The sequence below is a fragment of the Helianthus annuus genome, chromosome 12, assembly GCF_002127325.2.
Source record: "Helianthus annuus cultivar XRQ/B chromosome 12, HanXRQr2.0-SUNRISE, whole genome shotgun sequence".
Classification (NCBI taxonomy): Eukaryota; Viridiplantae; Streptophyta; class Magnoliopsida; order Asterales; family Asteraceae; genus Helianthus; species Helianthus annuus.
Genome location: NC_035444.2, coordinates 159,929,177 through 159,946,175, shown reverse-complemented (window position 1 = coordinate 159,946,175; position 16,999 = coordinate 159,929,177). Strand labels below are relative to the sequence as shown.

Genomic DNA, 16,999 nt, shown 5'->3' with positions numbered 1-16,999 from the left:
CATAAAGTGCTGATACAACAAACGACAAAAAACATTCAACTAAACACCAATACAACAAACATCCTGCAACAAAACGAGCAACCCTATTTCCAATGGCAGTCACCTCTAGATGGTAGTTCTGAGTCTGACTCTTCTCCAGAATATGGGTTGTGCCAAACACAGGACCAATCTTCTTCTTCTTCCTCATAGTTCCAAGCATCCTTCAGGACTTCTGGGTCGTAATCCTCCTCCAGGTTAGGGTTGAAATCAAACTGTTGTTTGTCATAGTTCCAAACTTTTTTAACAACAGGGATTTCTTCAACATGTTTCTTTTTGCCAAGAACGTCCATCTGTTTCTCCAGTTGATGATTCACAACAGCACCGGAAGACGAACCTCCTTCCTCGACAACTTCTGATTTTTTCGATATCTTTCCTACCTCCAAATCAGGAAGCTTTGGGGGTAGTTCCCATTCCAAACAAGCTTGGATGTCTTCTTCACTCATGTAGTTGTTTTGGAAGTGGGAGAAGGGAGGTAACCGTTTCTTACCATTCCGCTTATCCATTACTAAGAAGTTGGTATTGCAAAGAAGAGATCGGGGCTTCCCTCGCCTGGCTACACCTTCCCTTCTTCCCCTGAAGGCATAAGATGATGACCAATGGAGGGCTGTGGTAACAAATCGTCTGTTTTGCAAGGGATTTTATAGAGAAAAAAATTAGGGTAAAAACATAATTTTAGTTTCAGCTGGTCTAAAGTGGTATGGAAGGGGTTGCTAGCACCTTCAATAACGTTGATGTTTAAACCTTAGGAACACTTCATACGAAGACTCGTTTCTTTTTCTCTGCAGACCCCACGTGATGTCTGTTGTTCAGACTTTACGTGGTGTCTGCAAAGAAAAAATGATACGAGTCTGCAAGAAGACTCAATATCAGCAGTAGGAAGCACTTTAGCTGAAACAGCAAACTTAGGTGACTTTTTATAGATGAAACTGCGAACTTAGTCTAACATCTGGATGAAACAGTGACCTAGTCTAACATTTCAGCATGATACCGCGACCTAGTATAACATTTCAGCATGATACAGCGACCTAGTATAACATTTCAGCATAATACGTGCATGCATGCATGCTACTCTAATTGTTGTAAGAGAGACGAGTGGTTAAAACGTAGTTACTAAATATATATTTGTGTAGTAATTCATTTTTAGAACACCCTGGTTTAGCTAAAATAACTTGTATCTATAACTTATATATCTATCTACTATAATAAAAGAAACCAACTTTTGAACACGTGTCATTCATTGAAGGTATACTCAAATCTATATTTATCTTATATTAACTAAACAAAAAATAAATTAATATTAAATCTTATCATACTTTAATAAAATTAATATTAAATTTCGGATACGGATTCGGATAGTGAAATATGGTATCCGAAAATTTCGGATATCCGAAATTCGGATATCCGAATTTTCGGATATCCGGTTTTGAACACCCCTAGTAACAGGTAAGTTTGTTAAATGTTTAATCAACTTAGTTTGGTGGTTCATTTTTTTATATCTAGTTTCTTCAACTAACAACTAAAATTAAGGTAGTACAAAGTTAATATATAGTTGTTATGTTCTAGAAAGAGAACTATAACATACATATAGTGAGGAATTTTGTTATGTAGATATAATCCAGAAAAAACAGAGAAAAGATCCAGGTAAAATTAAGCTAATATAGAGCAAGGAATCTGTAAATCAATTAATAGCATGGTGATCGAAAATGTGCATATTTAGTGGGAAAACAACATGATCTAGACAAGATTAATCTTTGCATCATTTATTTTATTTCAAGAGTCAAGTTGGTTAACAAATTATTTTGGGAAATCTTCTTGAACTACCTTATGCATTATATTGTCTCTGTTGGCATTATAACCCCTCTTCATGGATTAATTGGCATTTAAGAAAGTGTTAAGTGGTGTCAATTGCTATCTTGACTTTTAAAAACATAAAGCCTTATTGTAGTTTTAATTGTTGTCCATCTTACATGTAGAAAGATAATTGGCGCTCGCTCGTATATCGTTGATAGTAAGGAACTTTCTGCTAGGGATACAGTTGGGCATGAGACTCATGTCGCATCAGTATTAGCCGGTAACCAAGTGCGACACTCAAGCTATCATGGTCTAGCACATAGAATTGCTAGAGGAGGAGTTCCCTCAGCACGACTAGCTATTTATAAAGTATGCGGTCCAATAGGTTATGATTATACTGACATTCTGAGTGCCTTCGATTAGGCCATTGCTGATGGGTTTGATATTATATCGATCTCACTTGGAAATGACGATCCACTCGAACTTACTTTTGACCCAATTGCGATTCGAGAATTTCATGCAATCGAGAGGGGCATTCTGACGGTAAATTCTGCAGGAAATAAGGGTCCTTCTAGAGCTTCTATCAATTCATATGCTCCATGGATCTTTACTGTGGCAACAAGTGATATTGATAGAAAAATTATCGACAAGCTCCTTCTCGGAAAAGATGCAACTCTAGTGGTGAGTAGCTATAGGAACTATGTTATCGAATGCTTAGAGAGTAGTTTGATCGATCATAAAGTAGTTCTTTGTGACCAGGAGCCCATCTTGGAGGAAGTTAAAAAATCTAGAGCTAGTGGTTTTATCTACCCAAGTCTTGATAATTATTCTATGGTCATGCCATTGCCTGTTGTAGCCCTAAGTAGAGATGATCTTAACTCGGTCAAAAAATTCAAAAAGTCTACCACGTAATGACCTTTTTCTCTGTTTAACTACAAATATGAATATTATGCAGCACCTAATTGTTACTCAAAATTGTTCACAGAGAACCTCTGGTCCAAATTTTAAGAAGTGAGCCTGTTGACAATCCAGGTGCTCCCTTTGTTGCTCCATTTTCTTCTCGAGGGCCTCGTATATATATGCATGATATGATAAAGGTACGTACGTGCTACTTTTTTCAAAGTATATAGTAGTTCTTAATTTAAAAATGAATTTATGGTATATCGACTTCACGTAGCCCAACTTGTTCAAAAAGATCTCTAACATAAATTTTCGTATATACATGTAATTCTACTACGAAGTTAATGAAATATGTGTTATGTTCTCATAGCCGGATATAATAGCCCCCGGTGTTGAAATTCTAGCGGCCTATTCATCGATAGGCTCGCCATCTGGAATTACATGGGACAAGAACTTCGTGGAATTTAGTATCTTATCTGGGACATCTATGGCTTGCCCCCATGTTGATGCTGTTGCAGCCTTTGTAAAGTCTTTCCATCCTGAGTGGTCTCCTTCTGCAATCAAATCTGCTCTAATGACTACCGGTAACTTTTATCTTAAACTTTTCTTACATTAGACTCTAACAAGTGACATTAATTAAAACAATTTCAAACATAGGTGCTACAAGGGGTGTTCAAAACCGGATATCCGAATTTCGGATATCCGAAAATCCAACTTTTTATTTAATTTTTATTTTTTTATTATTTTTTTCATATTCGGAAACTGATATTTTGGATAGTTTTGGATATCCGAATATAAGTTTTCGGATATTTTGGATATTTTCGGATATTTTTGGATATTTTCGGATACTTCGGATATTTTTGGATATCCGAAAAAAATGAAAATTAAATTTTCGGATATTTCGGATGTCCGAAATATCCGAAAATTTTGAAAATCACTATCCGAATCCGAATCCAAAAAATCGGATATCCGAAACAGATTTTTCGGATATTTCGGATTCGGATATCGGATATTTCGGATCGGATTTTCGGATACGGATACTTTTGAACACCCCTAGGTGCTACTAGTGATAACCAACTTGTATAAAGAATTATGAAGCAACTTTAATTATGTGTTTTGTATTTGAATGTGAGCATGTCCAACCTAAGCATCACACTTATCAAGGCGTGTTTAAATTAATATCATGATCATCATATAATCAATCAACTTTGAGAAAATGCCATCAAGCACTAACATTGAAATTTTAAAGTAGATCAAATCTTTATTTTATGATCATGTTCTATTCATTTTTCTATAAGAATGACTAATCAAAATGAAAACTAAAATTTTTATCTCATTCGTTTATTTAATGTGTCGCAGCGTGGGAATTAAGTGCTTCCCTATACTCGGAAGCTGAATTTGCATATGGGTCTGGGCACATTGATCCTTTAAAGGCCACAACTCCGGGACTTGTCTATGAAACTTCTTTTCAAGAGTATCTTAAGATATGGTGCAACATATCTCGATCAACCCCAGGAAGCGTGATCCCCACAAGTTCTAGTTGCCCTACAAAGTCGACTGCTAAAGATATAAATTACCATTCGATGGTAGTTCAAGTAAAAGTGGGGGCTTCATTTGCGGTGGCTTTTCCTAGAACCGTGACAAACGTTGGTCGAGCCAATTCAACGTATGTTGCACATATAGAAGGAGAACCCTCAAAGTTGCATGTCAGTGTGGAGCCCGACACTTTGTAATTCACGACAATAAACCAGAAGAAATTTTTTGCCCTGACGGTCAGGGGGAACAAAATGAAGCCTTTTACGATAAAACATTTGTCATTGGTGTGGACTGATGGTGTTCACAAAGTCCGCAGTCCTATCGTGGTTTACACAATGTCACATGGAGAACCAACACCAACAACATCAATGCTTAGCATAACATTTATGTTAATCCTTTAAATAGCAATGCCTTTGTATTAAGACCATCACGATTACATTTTCATTATAACTTAAGAATAATTTATTCCTTTACATAACATTTGTGTCAATCAATTGTTAAGCTAACAAAAAGTTAGTTTAAATAGATAATTTAAATAATAAACTATTACACAATGAATTTCATTCTCTCTAAACACCCAAATTCATTCCATCCACGCCTTGATTTTTTCATTTAATTCTCTCTTTCTCTCTTCGTCACCACCACCCCTCACTAGTGCTACTTGTCGCCATCACAACCACCACTCGTCGCCACCTGCGCTGCAAGCCTGCAACCACCCCCAACGACACCACCAACACCTACCACTAATTTTCTCCTTGTCTTTTCCTACATACCAAACAACATAAAGTAATGATTCACCCTATTCCCATATGGTAACCAAAAAAGATAACATGATGGTAATGATTCATTTTATTCTTTTGTCAATTCCATTACCTCGTTCATTTCGTTATCTATAACAACCGTCCTAAAATACTTATAACACCCCTATACGCCCTAAAAATACACCCCGTATACGAAAACCACGAAATACCTTAATTTTTACAAAAATTAAATAAAAACAAAGTCTATGGGGTGCTCGTGAGCCGCGACCCCCTAGACTAACTCTGTTGCGGGGGGCGACAACTTGGCCACCAGGCCGCCCCCTAGGCCGTCACGTGTCAGCATCGTGTCAAGGCTACCCCCCAAGTCAGCAAGGCTAGGGCCTAGTCTACAGGCTCTGGCGGGGCGCGACGGCTCCCTTGTTTCCGTCGCAAGGCGTGAGAAAGGGGCGTATCAGCCCTATAAATGAGGAGTTCGAGCATTCAGTTTCAATCGTTTAAATCTCGATCTTTCTCTCTAATTTTTGAATAGCTAAAGTAATTCCCGGGTATTATACCCACTAAAATAGCGAAACTCTGCCTCGATGTAAGTATCGTATGTCACACCCCCAAAATCCACCCGCGGAATACCACCGCTTGGGAGCGTGACTGACCAGGATCAAGCCATCAATCATATCAAACATAGCATTTAATAATAATAAAAGTAATTAACGTAAGTCACCATGACATGATTGATGTTTCAAAACCAAATACTGTTTTAAGTAGCGGAAGCATAGTAAAGTAAATTCAAAACGAGTTATGAGTTCGACATCATTAACGATCCATCTGCCCACAACGACCTGCTCCTTCCCTGTGCAAGCTCCCAAGTATACCTAAGGTCCTGCAAGGCATGCAGCAAATAATCAACAAACTAGTTGAGCGAGTTCACAGAAAGTAAGTTCATAAAGTAATGCATAAGTATAGCTAGTGGGGGCTTCCCATACTAGTGTGTAATAAAGGTGGGGGCTTCCCATGTTCATCCTGGTTAATGAGGGCTTCTCATTAACGGTACTTACTAGACTAACTTCCGACCATGTGTTCTTCTTTACCGAGAACAGGAAAACGTACAGGGTCACGTAGGCTTTACGTGACGTGCCCTTCCCCGAGGACAGTGGTACGCGTGGGGGCTACGTAGGCTTTACGCAGCGTGGCCTTCCGACCTGGAAGCCAGTGGAGGGTATTGGGTTACGTAGGCTTTACGTAACGTGTCCTTCCCGACCCGGGAGACATATGGCAAAAGATCTGGGTTACGTAGGCTTTACGTAACGTGTCCTGACTAACCTGAGGACGATGGTCTATAGTCTGGTATATGCGTAAGTACGAGTAATCATTCCATTTCATCATATCCAACCCAATTCCCAACCCGGGAATCCCATGCCTTGGCTGTGTGAACTCACCTTGGTTTGCTCGGCAGATACACAGAAAGTACAAGTAGCAAGTAAATGATCACTCACGTCCTATCATGGTTATTATACGAGTCAGGTTCGTATATAGCACGTATATAGTAATCACGTATAGTCATGGCAAACATGTACGCACGTAAACAGATAAGACATAGCATGTGAGGATCCAATTGTTCTAAGTCCATTCATACCCGGCCCAATGACATAAGCAGCCCAATAACAAAACAATCCAGATTCTCAATCGGCCCAAATAGCAAACACATACAAGTCCATTAATAAACAGTCCACAATTCAAATCGTTGGGCTCAATAGATTGGGCCCGTGACAGTGAAGGCCCAACAGTGTGCGTGTAAAGGGTGGTCTCGAGTCGCAACGGAGATCTCGAGTCGCAACCGGAGATTACGAGTCGCAACAGCTGGTTGCGAGTCGCAATGGAGATCTCGGTTCATCATGGTCTGGTTACGAGTCGCAACGGGACTCGCAACCGTGGTTTCGGCTGGTGCTGTTTGTGGTTTCGAGTCGAGACGGGGAGGTTTCGACTCGCAATCTGAGTCGCAACCGGCTGTGTAACTGGTTTCCATAATTCTAGTCAATTAAACTCCGTGATTTCAGCAAACACTTAGGCAGTTTCGGAAATCAGATCAAACAAGGATTATACAACATTCAATCATATTCATAATGTCTTCAAACCTTCATCATTTAGCAAATTCATAACCGTATCAAATCAATAATCGGATTATCAACCAACACTAAACCGAATCCTAATCATAACACCATCCTAGCATGCACCCTAATTCGCATGTACAAACAGAATCATCTCAGCCGATTACAAACATCAATTCGGACCAATTAACAAATCACTCATGCAACCTATTTCGTATGAAAACATGATCATCATTCACAGAAACCGATTAACAAGAGCACAATCAAATAACTCATACCAACCGAATACTAAATCATACAATCCGATTTATCATGGCATCACCTAAGCATAAAACACATAATCATAGATAATATACTAACCGATTACAAGTAACGAGATGTGATCCGAACAAGAGGGTGGTCGGATGGCCTTGTGCCGTCGGTTCCTCAACAAGCCGAGAGAGAGAGAGAGCAAAGCTTCTAGGGTTTGTGTGTGTTTGTGATTTGCAAAAGTGGTAAAACAAAACCCCTAACTCGGTTTTGTGTTGCGAGTGGGGAGTGGGCCGAGCCCACTTGGTTGTCTAATGGTCCGCGTGCACAAGGAGTGGCCCAAAGGGCTTTGTGTGGCCGGTTTGTGTAGTTTGGGCTCGTGCAACACATAACATTCATACATACACAACACACGTAAACAATTATTCATTTAAAATCATATAATTCAGTTCTCATGAGCACGTAACGTTACATCAAAGCATGTCTAAAGTTCGAGTTGTCACATTATCCCCAACTAATTGGAAATTTCGTCCCGAAATTTGGTATGCACTCACTGAGGAAGCTAGGTAAACTGTACTGTTCACTGGTTTTCCTGGGGTGTCACATCCTCCCCCCGTTGATCTGGAATTTCGTCCCGAAATTCCGAAGTAGTAGCTTCAGCCTCAGTAGTGGTTGCCTTGTTCCCGAATAACTGGGGGTACTTTTCTGTCATCCTGTCTTCGCGTTCCCAGGTGTACTCTGGGCCACGTTTGGAGTTCCAACGAACTCGGACAAGAGGGATTCTCTTGTGTTTGAGGACCTTCACATCCCGGTCCGTGATTTCTACTGGTTCCTCAACGAACTGTAACCGCTCGTCGATAGTGAGTTCCTTGAAAGGAATGATAAGATTTTCATCTGATAGGCACTTCTTTAAGTTCGATACATGAAAGACATTGTGAACTGCCCCGAGTTCAGCTGGTAGGTTCAACTTGTAGGCTACCTTGCCAATCTTTTCTATGATTTCAAATGGTCCGACGTACCGCGGATTCAATTTACCCCGTTTGCCAAAACGAACCACACCCTTCCAGGGTGAAACTTTCAATAAAACCCGGTCCCCGACCTCAAATTCCAATGGCTTTCTACGCTTGTCCGCGTAGGCTTTCTGACGGTCGCGTGCTGCCGCCATGCGTTGTCGTATCTGTGCAATCTTTTCTGTGGCGTCCACTACAATCTCTGGACCCGTGATCTGACTATCCCCCACCTCTGCCCAACAGAGAGGTGACCGGCATTTACGCCCGTACAATGCCTCGAATGGAGCGGCTTGGATGCTGGTGTGATAACTATTATTGTATGAGAACTCCACTAAAGGGAGATGCTTTTCCCAGCCGTTGCCGAAATCGATAACGCATGCCCGAAGCATGTCTTCAAGCGTTTGGATCGTTCGCTCAGACTGCCCATCCGTCTGAGGGTGGTATGCTGTGCTCATGTCTAATCGTGAGCCAAAGGATTTATGCATTGCTTGCCAAAGTTCTGACGTGAATCGTGCATCGCGATCCGAAATGATAGATGTGGGCACCCCGTGCCTCGAGACAACTTCTTTAAGATATACGTCTGCGAGAGTGGAGAACTTATCCGTTTCCTTAATCGGCAGGAAGTGTGCAGACTTGGTGAGTCGATCAACTATGACCCATATTGTATCGTTCCCACGCTGGGATCTAGGTAAACCCGTAACAAAATCCATGGAAATTTCTTCCCATTTCCACTGAGGTATCTTAGGCTGCTGCAGTAGACCAGCTGGTTTCTGATATTCGACCTTGACTCTTGCACAGGTCAAGCACTTTCCAACGTACGTAGCGATGTGGGCCTTCATACTAGGCCACCAATAAGTAGTGCTGATATCGTGGTACATTTTATCCGACCCTGGATGTACCGAATAGCGAGACTTGTGTGCTTCGTCCATTACAAGTTCGCGTAGACCGCCATAAAGAGGGACCCAAATACGGCCCGTTACATAGTAGGCACCGTCTGCCTTCTGTTCCATTTGCTGTCGTGAGCCGCGTAAGGCTTCAGCCTTGACGTTTTCGGGCTTCAGTGCTTCTGTCTGAGCATTTCGTATCTGTGCAGGAAGGCTAGACTGGATCGTAAGCTGTAGCGCTCGCACGCGCTTCGGTAAGGTGTCCTTTCGACTAAGGGCGTCAGCCACAACATTGGCTTTGCCTGGATGGTACTTGATAGCGCATTCGTAATCGTTCAGTAATTCAACCCATCGCCGTTGACGCATGTTCAAATCCTTCTGCTTAAGGATATGCTCGAGACTCCTGTGATCGGTGTAAATCGTGCACCTGGTACCGTACAGGTAGTGTCGCCATATCTTAAGCGCAAAAACAACAGCTCCCAGCTCTAAATCGTGCGTCGTGTAGTTCCGTTCGTGAACCTTGAGTTGACGAGAGGCGTAAGCAATAACCTTGTCGCGCTGCATTAACACACATCCCAATCCCCGAATGGATGCATCACAATATACTACGAAGTCTTCTGTGCCCTCTGGCAATGAGAGAATAGGTGCGCTGCAAAGCCTATCTTTTAAGTGCTGAAAAGCAGTCTCCTGGGGCTCTCCCCAGCGATAGGTAACACCCTTCTGTGTCAGTAGCGTAAGCGGCTGAGCAATCTTCGAGAAATCCTTGATAAACCGTCTGTAGTAACCTGCCAGACCCAAGAATTGGCGTATCTCTGTCGGTGTACGCGGTGCAGGCCAGTTTCTGATCGAATCTACCTTGGATGGATCGACATGTATCCCATCCTTGTTCACTACGTGGCCTAAGAAGTGGACTTCACGAAGCCAGAAGTCGCATTTAGAAAGCTTGGCGTACAACTGTTCCTTCCGAAGGAGTTCCAAAATAAGACGAAGATGCTGCTCGTGTTCCTCCCGACTCTTGGAGTAAATCAGAATGTCGTCGATAAATACTATGACGAACTTGTCGAGATAGGGTTTGCACACCCTGTTCATAAGATCCATAAATACAGCAGGCGCGTTCGTTAACCCAAATGGCATGACGAGAAACTCGTAGTGACCGTAACGAGTTCTGAAAGCTGTCTTGGAGACGTCCTCATCCCGGACTCTCAGCTGATGATAACCAGACCTCAAGTCTATCTTCGAGTAGTAACACGACCCTTGCAACTGGTCGAATAAGTCGTCGATGCGCGGAAGAGGATAACGGTTCTTCACCGTTACCTTGTTCAGTTCCCTGTAGTCTATACACATCCTGAACGTACCGTCTTTCTTCTTCACAAAGAGTACTGGAGCTCCCCAAGGCGAAGAGCTTGGTCGAATGAAACCCTTTTCCAAGAGCTCTTGTAATTGCTTTGACAATTCCTCCAATTCCGATGGAGCTAGGCGATATGGTGCGCGAGCTATGGGTGCTGCTCCTGGAGCGAGCTCGATCTGAAATTCGACCTGACGATGAGGCGGTAAGCCAGGTAAGTCTTCAGGAAACACCTGAGGGTAATCACGTACAATTGGAATATCTTCCAATTTCTTTTCCTTTGCTGATGCGTCTGTAACGAGAGCCAGAATGGCTGTGTGCCCCTTTCGTAAACATTTCTGAGCCTTCAAGAAAGAGATGATGCCAACCACAGCACCACTCTTGTCACCTTGCACTTCTAGAGGTTCCTGACCAGAACGAGGAATGCGAATAACCTTTTCGCTGCATAAGATTTCTGCCTGGTGTTGGGATAACCAATCCATCCCAATCACGACGTCGAAACTACCCAAAACTATGGGAATGAGGTCGATAGTGAAAGCTTGACCAGCTAGGATAAGATTACAACCTTGAACTACGTGCGTGGCTTCTAGACTTTTACCGTTAGCTAACTCTACTACATGTTTGGCGGGTAAAAGTGTTGGTGCACGTTTTAGCAGTTGACACATTTTCACAGACATATAGCTTGTATCCGCACCCGAATCAAATAAAACAGTAACGTAAATATTGTCAAGGAGAAACTTACCCATGACAACGTTGGGATCGTTCACCGCGTCGCCTCGACCTAGCACAAAAGCACGACCACGAGCTTCATTGCCGTTGTTGTTGTTTCCACCGTTGTTGTTCCCGTTGCCCTGGTTATTGTTGTTGCGATTCTGGTTCAACTGAGGGCAATCGCGTTTGAAGTGACCTTCAGCCCCACACTGGAAACATCCCCGGTTTCCACGCTGTGGCTGCTGCTGCTGCTGGTTCTGTGGAGCTGGTTGCTGAGGCTGCTGATTCTGATTCGCAGGACGAGGGCTCCTGCAGTCTTTGGCCTCGTGACCCATCTTAAGACACCTTTGACAACGACCCTTGTTACATGGGCCGTGGTGATGCCTGTTGCAGTTGTGGCACCTGGGTTGACTACCCTGATATCTCCTCTGTCTGTGACTACCAGAGGATTGCTGACTAGGACTCTGGTAGTGATCGATCTTCTGCTGCTGAGCTTGTGGCTGAACAATCGCTGAACCTTTGCTGGAATCCCCATCCCACTTTCTTTTACTGTCACCAGTTGTAGCAGGAGTAACTGAGGTGGTGACGTTAGCAGTAGCATTAACACGCTTGGGCAGTTTATTCTGATCCACTGCCTGATCAGTGATGCGATGAGCTAGGCGTTGGATTTCCTGGATGTTTTCGAGATTAGCCGACGTCACGTGGCTCTGAATTTCTGGCGCCAATCCCTTGAGATACAACTCAATGCGCTTGTATGGAGGGTCCACCATAGTAGGACACAGAACGGCCAGCTCGTTAGACCGTTTGGTATATGCTTCGATTTCCGATCCAACCATCTTCAAGTTATACAGCTCGTCTTCCAGCTTGTGAATATCTTCCCGCGTGCAATACTCACGCTTGATGAGTTCCTTGAAATCGTTCCATGGGGTGGCGTTAGCAGCTGCCAACCCTAAGATCTGGACTTGGGCGTTCCACCAAGTCAGTGCTATTCCTTCCAAAGTGCCAGTAGCAAACTTGACCTTGCGAGCCTCAGGGCACTCGCACATTTCGAATACTGATTCTAGCTTCTCGAACCAGTGGAGGAGTCCAACCGCTCCTTCTGTGCCGCTGAAAGAGTTTGGACGACAGTCCATGAAATTCTTGAAAGTGCAGACAGGCTGCTGCGCGTGTTGACCTATTGTGTACGAATAGGACGAGAGTTAAATACGAGAGTTGGTGTAGGATCTAGAGATCCTAGTGTGTGCCTATACTGCAGGATATACTACCTGCTTGAGCTGCTGCAACGGCCGCAGCAACTTGAGCTTGAACAAGAGCCTCTAGCTGGGCTTGTGTCATGTTGATTCGTCCAGACATGATCTTCATAGTAACAAGTAGCATACGTAAGAATGGTTCGCGAGTAGGGCGATGACAGAAAAGTGTAGGCATATAGGTGTTCTCATGTAATCAAGCATGTGTATCTAAGCGTAATGCGAGCAAAGTTCTAAACAGTTCTAGCAAACAGGCAATAAACATAAACCTTATTACCTAGGATGTCGAGTCTTGCACGTGGAGCGAAGCGTCGTTGTGGATCGTTGAGAGCACTGTACTGGTTATAGTCCGGTTTTAATAAAACGTTTTCCCATATTAAAACCAAGTTCTCTATAACCAATGGCTCTGATACCAATCTGTCACACCCCCAAAATCCACCCGCGGAATACCACCGCTTGGGAGCGTGACTGACCAGGATCAAGCCATCAATCATATCAAACATAGCATTTAATAATAATAAAAGTAATTAACGTAAGTCACCATGACATGATTGATGTTTCAAAACCAAATACTGTTTTAAGTAGCGGAAGCATAGTAAAGTAAATTCAAAACGAGTTATGAGTTCGACATCATTAACGATCCATCTGCCCACAACGACCTGCTCCTTCCCTGTGCAAGCTCCCAAGTATACCTAAGGTCCTGCAAGGCATGCAGCAAATAATCAACAAACTAGTTGAGCGAGTTCACAGAAAGTAAGTTCATAAAGTAATGCATAAGTATAGCTAGTGGGGGCTTCCCATACTAGTGTGTAATAAAGGTGGGGGCTTCCCATGTTCATCCTGGTTAATGAGGGCTTCTCATTAACGGTACTTACTAGACTAACTTCCGACCATGTGTTCTTCTTTACCGAGAACAGGAAAACGTACAGGGTCACGTAGGCTTTACGTGACGTGCCCTTCCCCGAGGACAGTGGTACGCGTGGGGGCTACGTAGGCTTTACGCAGCGTGGCCTTCCGACCTGGAAGCCAGTGGAGGGTATTGGGTTACGTAGGCTTTACGTAACGTGTCCTTCCCGACCCGGGAGACATATGGCAAAAGATCTGGGTTACGTAGGCTTTACGTAACGTGTCCTGACTAACCTGAGGACGATGGTCTATAGTCTGGTATATGCGTAAGTACGAGTAATCATTCCATTTCATCATATCCAACCCAATTCCCAACCCGGGAATCCCATGCCTTGGCTGTGTGAACTCACCTTGGTTTGCTCGGCAGATACACAGAAAGTACAAGTAGCAAGTAAATGATCACTCACGTCCTATCATGGTTATTATACGAGTCAGGTTCGTATATAGCACGTATATAGTAATCACGTATAGTCATGGCAAACATGTACGCACGTAAACAGATAAGACATAGCATGTGAGGATCCAATTGTTCTAAGTCCATTCATACCCGGCCCAATGACATAAGCAGCCCAATAACAAAACAATCCAGATTCTCAATCGGCCCAAATAGCAAACACATACAAGTCCATTAATAAACAGTCCACAATTCAAATCGTTGGGCTCAATAGATTGGGCCCGTGACAGTGAAGGCCCAACAGTGTGCGTGTAAAGGGTGGTCTCGAGTCGCAACGGAGATCTCGAGTCGCAACCGGAGATTACGAGTCGCAACAGCTGGTTGCGAGTCGCAATGGAGATCTCGGTTCATCATGGTCTGGTTACGAGTCGCAACGGGACTCGCAACCGTGGTTTCGGCTGGTGCTGTTTGTGGTTTCGAGTCGAGACGGGGAGGTTTCGACTCGCAATCTGAGTCGCAACCGGCTGTGTAACTGGTTTCCATAATTCTAGTCAATTAAACTCCGTGATTTCAGCAAACACTTAGGCAGTTTCGGAAATCAGATCAAACAAGGATTATACAACATTCAATCATATTCATAATGTCTTCAAACCTTCATCATTTAGCAAATTCATAACCGTATCAAATCAATAATCGGATTATCAACCAACACTAAACCGAATCCTAATCATAACACCATCCTAGCATGCACCCTAATTCGCATGTACAAACAGAATCATCTCAGCCGATTACAAACATCAATTCGGACCAATTAACAAATCACTCATGCAACCTATTTCGTATGAAAACATGATCATCATTCACAGAAACCGATTAACAAGAGCACAATCAAATAACTCATACCAACCGAATACTAAATCATACAATCCGATTTATCATGGCATCACCTAAGCATAAAACACATAATCATAGATAATATACTAACCGATTACAAGTAACGAGATGTGATCCGAACAAGAGGGTGGTCGGATGGCCTTGTGCCGTCGGTTCCTCAACAAGCCGAGAGAGAGAGAGAGCAAAGCTTCTAGGGTTTGTGTGTGTTTGTGATTTGCAAAAGTGGTAAAACAAAACCCCTAACTCGGTTTTGTGTTGCGAGTGGGGAGTGGGCCGAGCCCACTTGGTTGTCTAATGGTCCGCGTGCACAAGGAGTGGCCCAAAGGGCTTTGTGTGGCCGGTTTGTGTAGTTTGGGCTCGTGCAACACATAACATTCATACATACACAACACACGTAAACAATTATTCATTTAAAATCATATAATTCAGTTCTCATGAGCACGTAACGTTACATCAAAGCATGTCTAAAGTTCGAGTTGTCACATCGTAACCCCCGGTTACATATTAGATACGCCGCCCGATTGATCTAGTGCTCCGTAACGCATGTCAAGGTTCTGCCTGACTCAGTCGTTGGAGTTCTGTCTCGGGGAGGGTATAACTAATGTAAATTGGGTTATTATACTAACGCGTGTGCATTGTTTAATTTATTAGATTATAACCAAGAAATCATAAGGAAATACCTAAATTAGCAATGTGAGTTAATCCTCTTTTTGTAAACCCTTTTTGTGAGTAATTCCTCTTTTTGTAAACAGTTTTTACAAAACCTCAAATGTTTTAAATTACATTTCACAGTGATTGAGTATTTGTAATTCTATAATTATCGTCGGTATGTTGGGGTTTTGTATACAAAATTTGTTACTACACTGTGAGTAGTAACATTACCACCAGTCAGAATTGACAGTACCGTGGGTGGTAATTAAAGTAGATGTAAACAAATGTAATTGTTGGATTGCCCTCAATGCTGTAAAATGATAAAACTTTTCTTGATTAAACTGGTATTCACTCCCCAGTATTTCTTGCTGATAATATGTTTTTAAACACGTTTCAGGTAACAAAATGTGAAAGTCAATTAGAAGCCAGCTGGAGAGCACTGAAGGCTTGGAAAAGTGGCTATAAAAGTTACCTAAATAAAGAAGAAGTTTTATTTTAAATAAATTAGGGTTTATTCCTATAAATATGTTTGTACTGGAAACTTGGGAATTCCCCATGTATTTATTATTATAAAAATGTGGTGTTTTACTCTGATAAACTATTTTCTAACTACGGTCCTGATGTATATTCCGCTGCCAAATTAATAAACACCAATACTGGTTCGCGGCCGCCCGTTCCCAGAGTTAGGGGCCGGGGGTTGCGACAGAAGGTGGTATCAGAGCTACAACCACCGATTTCAGCCACAGAAGTGTTCTGCTGACACCAAAATTTTATCCATTTTGTTAGGAAATAATCTACGTGATTACGTGCATATCTGTATATTATTGTTTTGTGTTATTTGACAATTTGTTAGTTTACAGTATGAGTGATCAAGGTCCGTCAGACGCTGATCGTCAATTGTCTAGTTCTCCTAGAGAAGAAGGAACTTCCTCCCAGCCTACCCCTTCGGGGTATTCAGCTGACACAGAAAAGGGGATTTTCATACTTAAGGCGCAATTCGAAGAGCCATTCCCTACCAAAAAGAGAGGTTGGTTCAGTCGGGGAGCACATGAGCGTAGGAAGAGAATGAGGAAGTTACAGCAGCAACGAGCTTTAGCAGCTGCAAATAGGGAGATGAATGCTCAGACTGAGGACATAGTCAATAGGCGATTGTAACACCCTAAATTTTTTTTTTTTTTTTACAAAATAGAGTTTAAGTACATGACTTTCATTAACAAAAACCTTAGTCGACTAATGATTAAGTAAAAGCATTGAAAAAGATGTTCAAAACATGTTTACATCCCATATACAAAAGTTTTAAAGATTCAAAACATAGCGGAAGCTTAGAAATGTAGTGTTCGGTTCTTCATTTTTCACTTGATCGCCACCCGTAAGATTTGCAAATTTACCTATGATCAAAACCATTATAACATTAGTTTTCATGATATTATATAATATAATCACAAGTTTGAACATCACATTTAAAATAATAAAAACAAAACAACTATTCTGGGTCTACCGTAAATTACGGTATCACCGTAATTTACGGTGAGTCCTGGAGATTTCTGGTCACCGTAAACCAGGAGATATTCACCGTAAC

The 16,999-nt window shown here is 42.3% G+C and overlaps 1 protein-coding gene across 1 annotated transcript; it reads left to right on the top strand.

Annotated features, from left to right (window-relative positions):
• The first annotated feature begins 635 nt into the window (after positions 1-635).
• Positions 636-16,575, top strand: LOC110893649 (subtilisin-like protease SBT4.4). The gene is made up of 7 exons (XM_035981420.1): positions 636-658; positions 2,013-2,199; positions 2,254-2,738; positions 2,816-2,927; positions 3,101-3,314; positions 4,090-4,459; positions 16,281-16,575. Exons 1-7 carry the CDS (start codon positions 636-638, stop codon positions 16,573-16,575), a joined length of 1,686 nt encoding a protein of 561 aa, XP_035837313.1.
• The last annotated feature ends 424 nt before the right edge of the window (positions 16,576-16,999 follow it).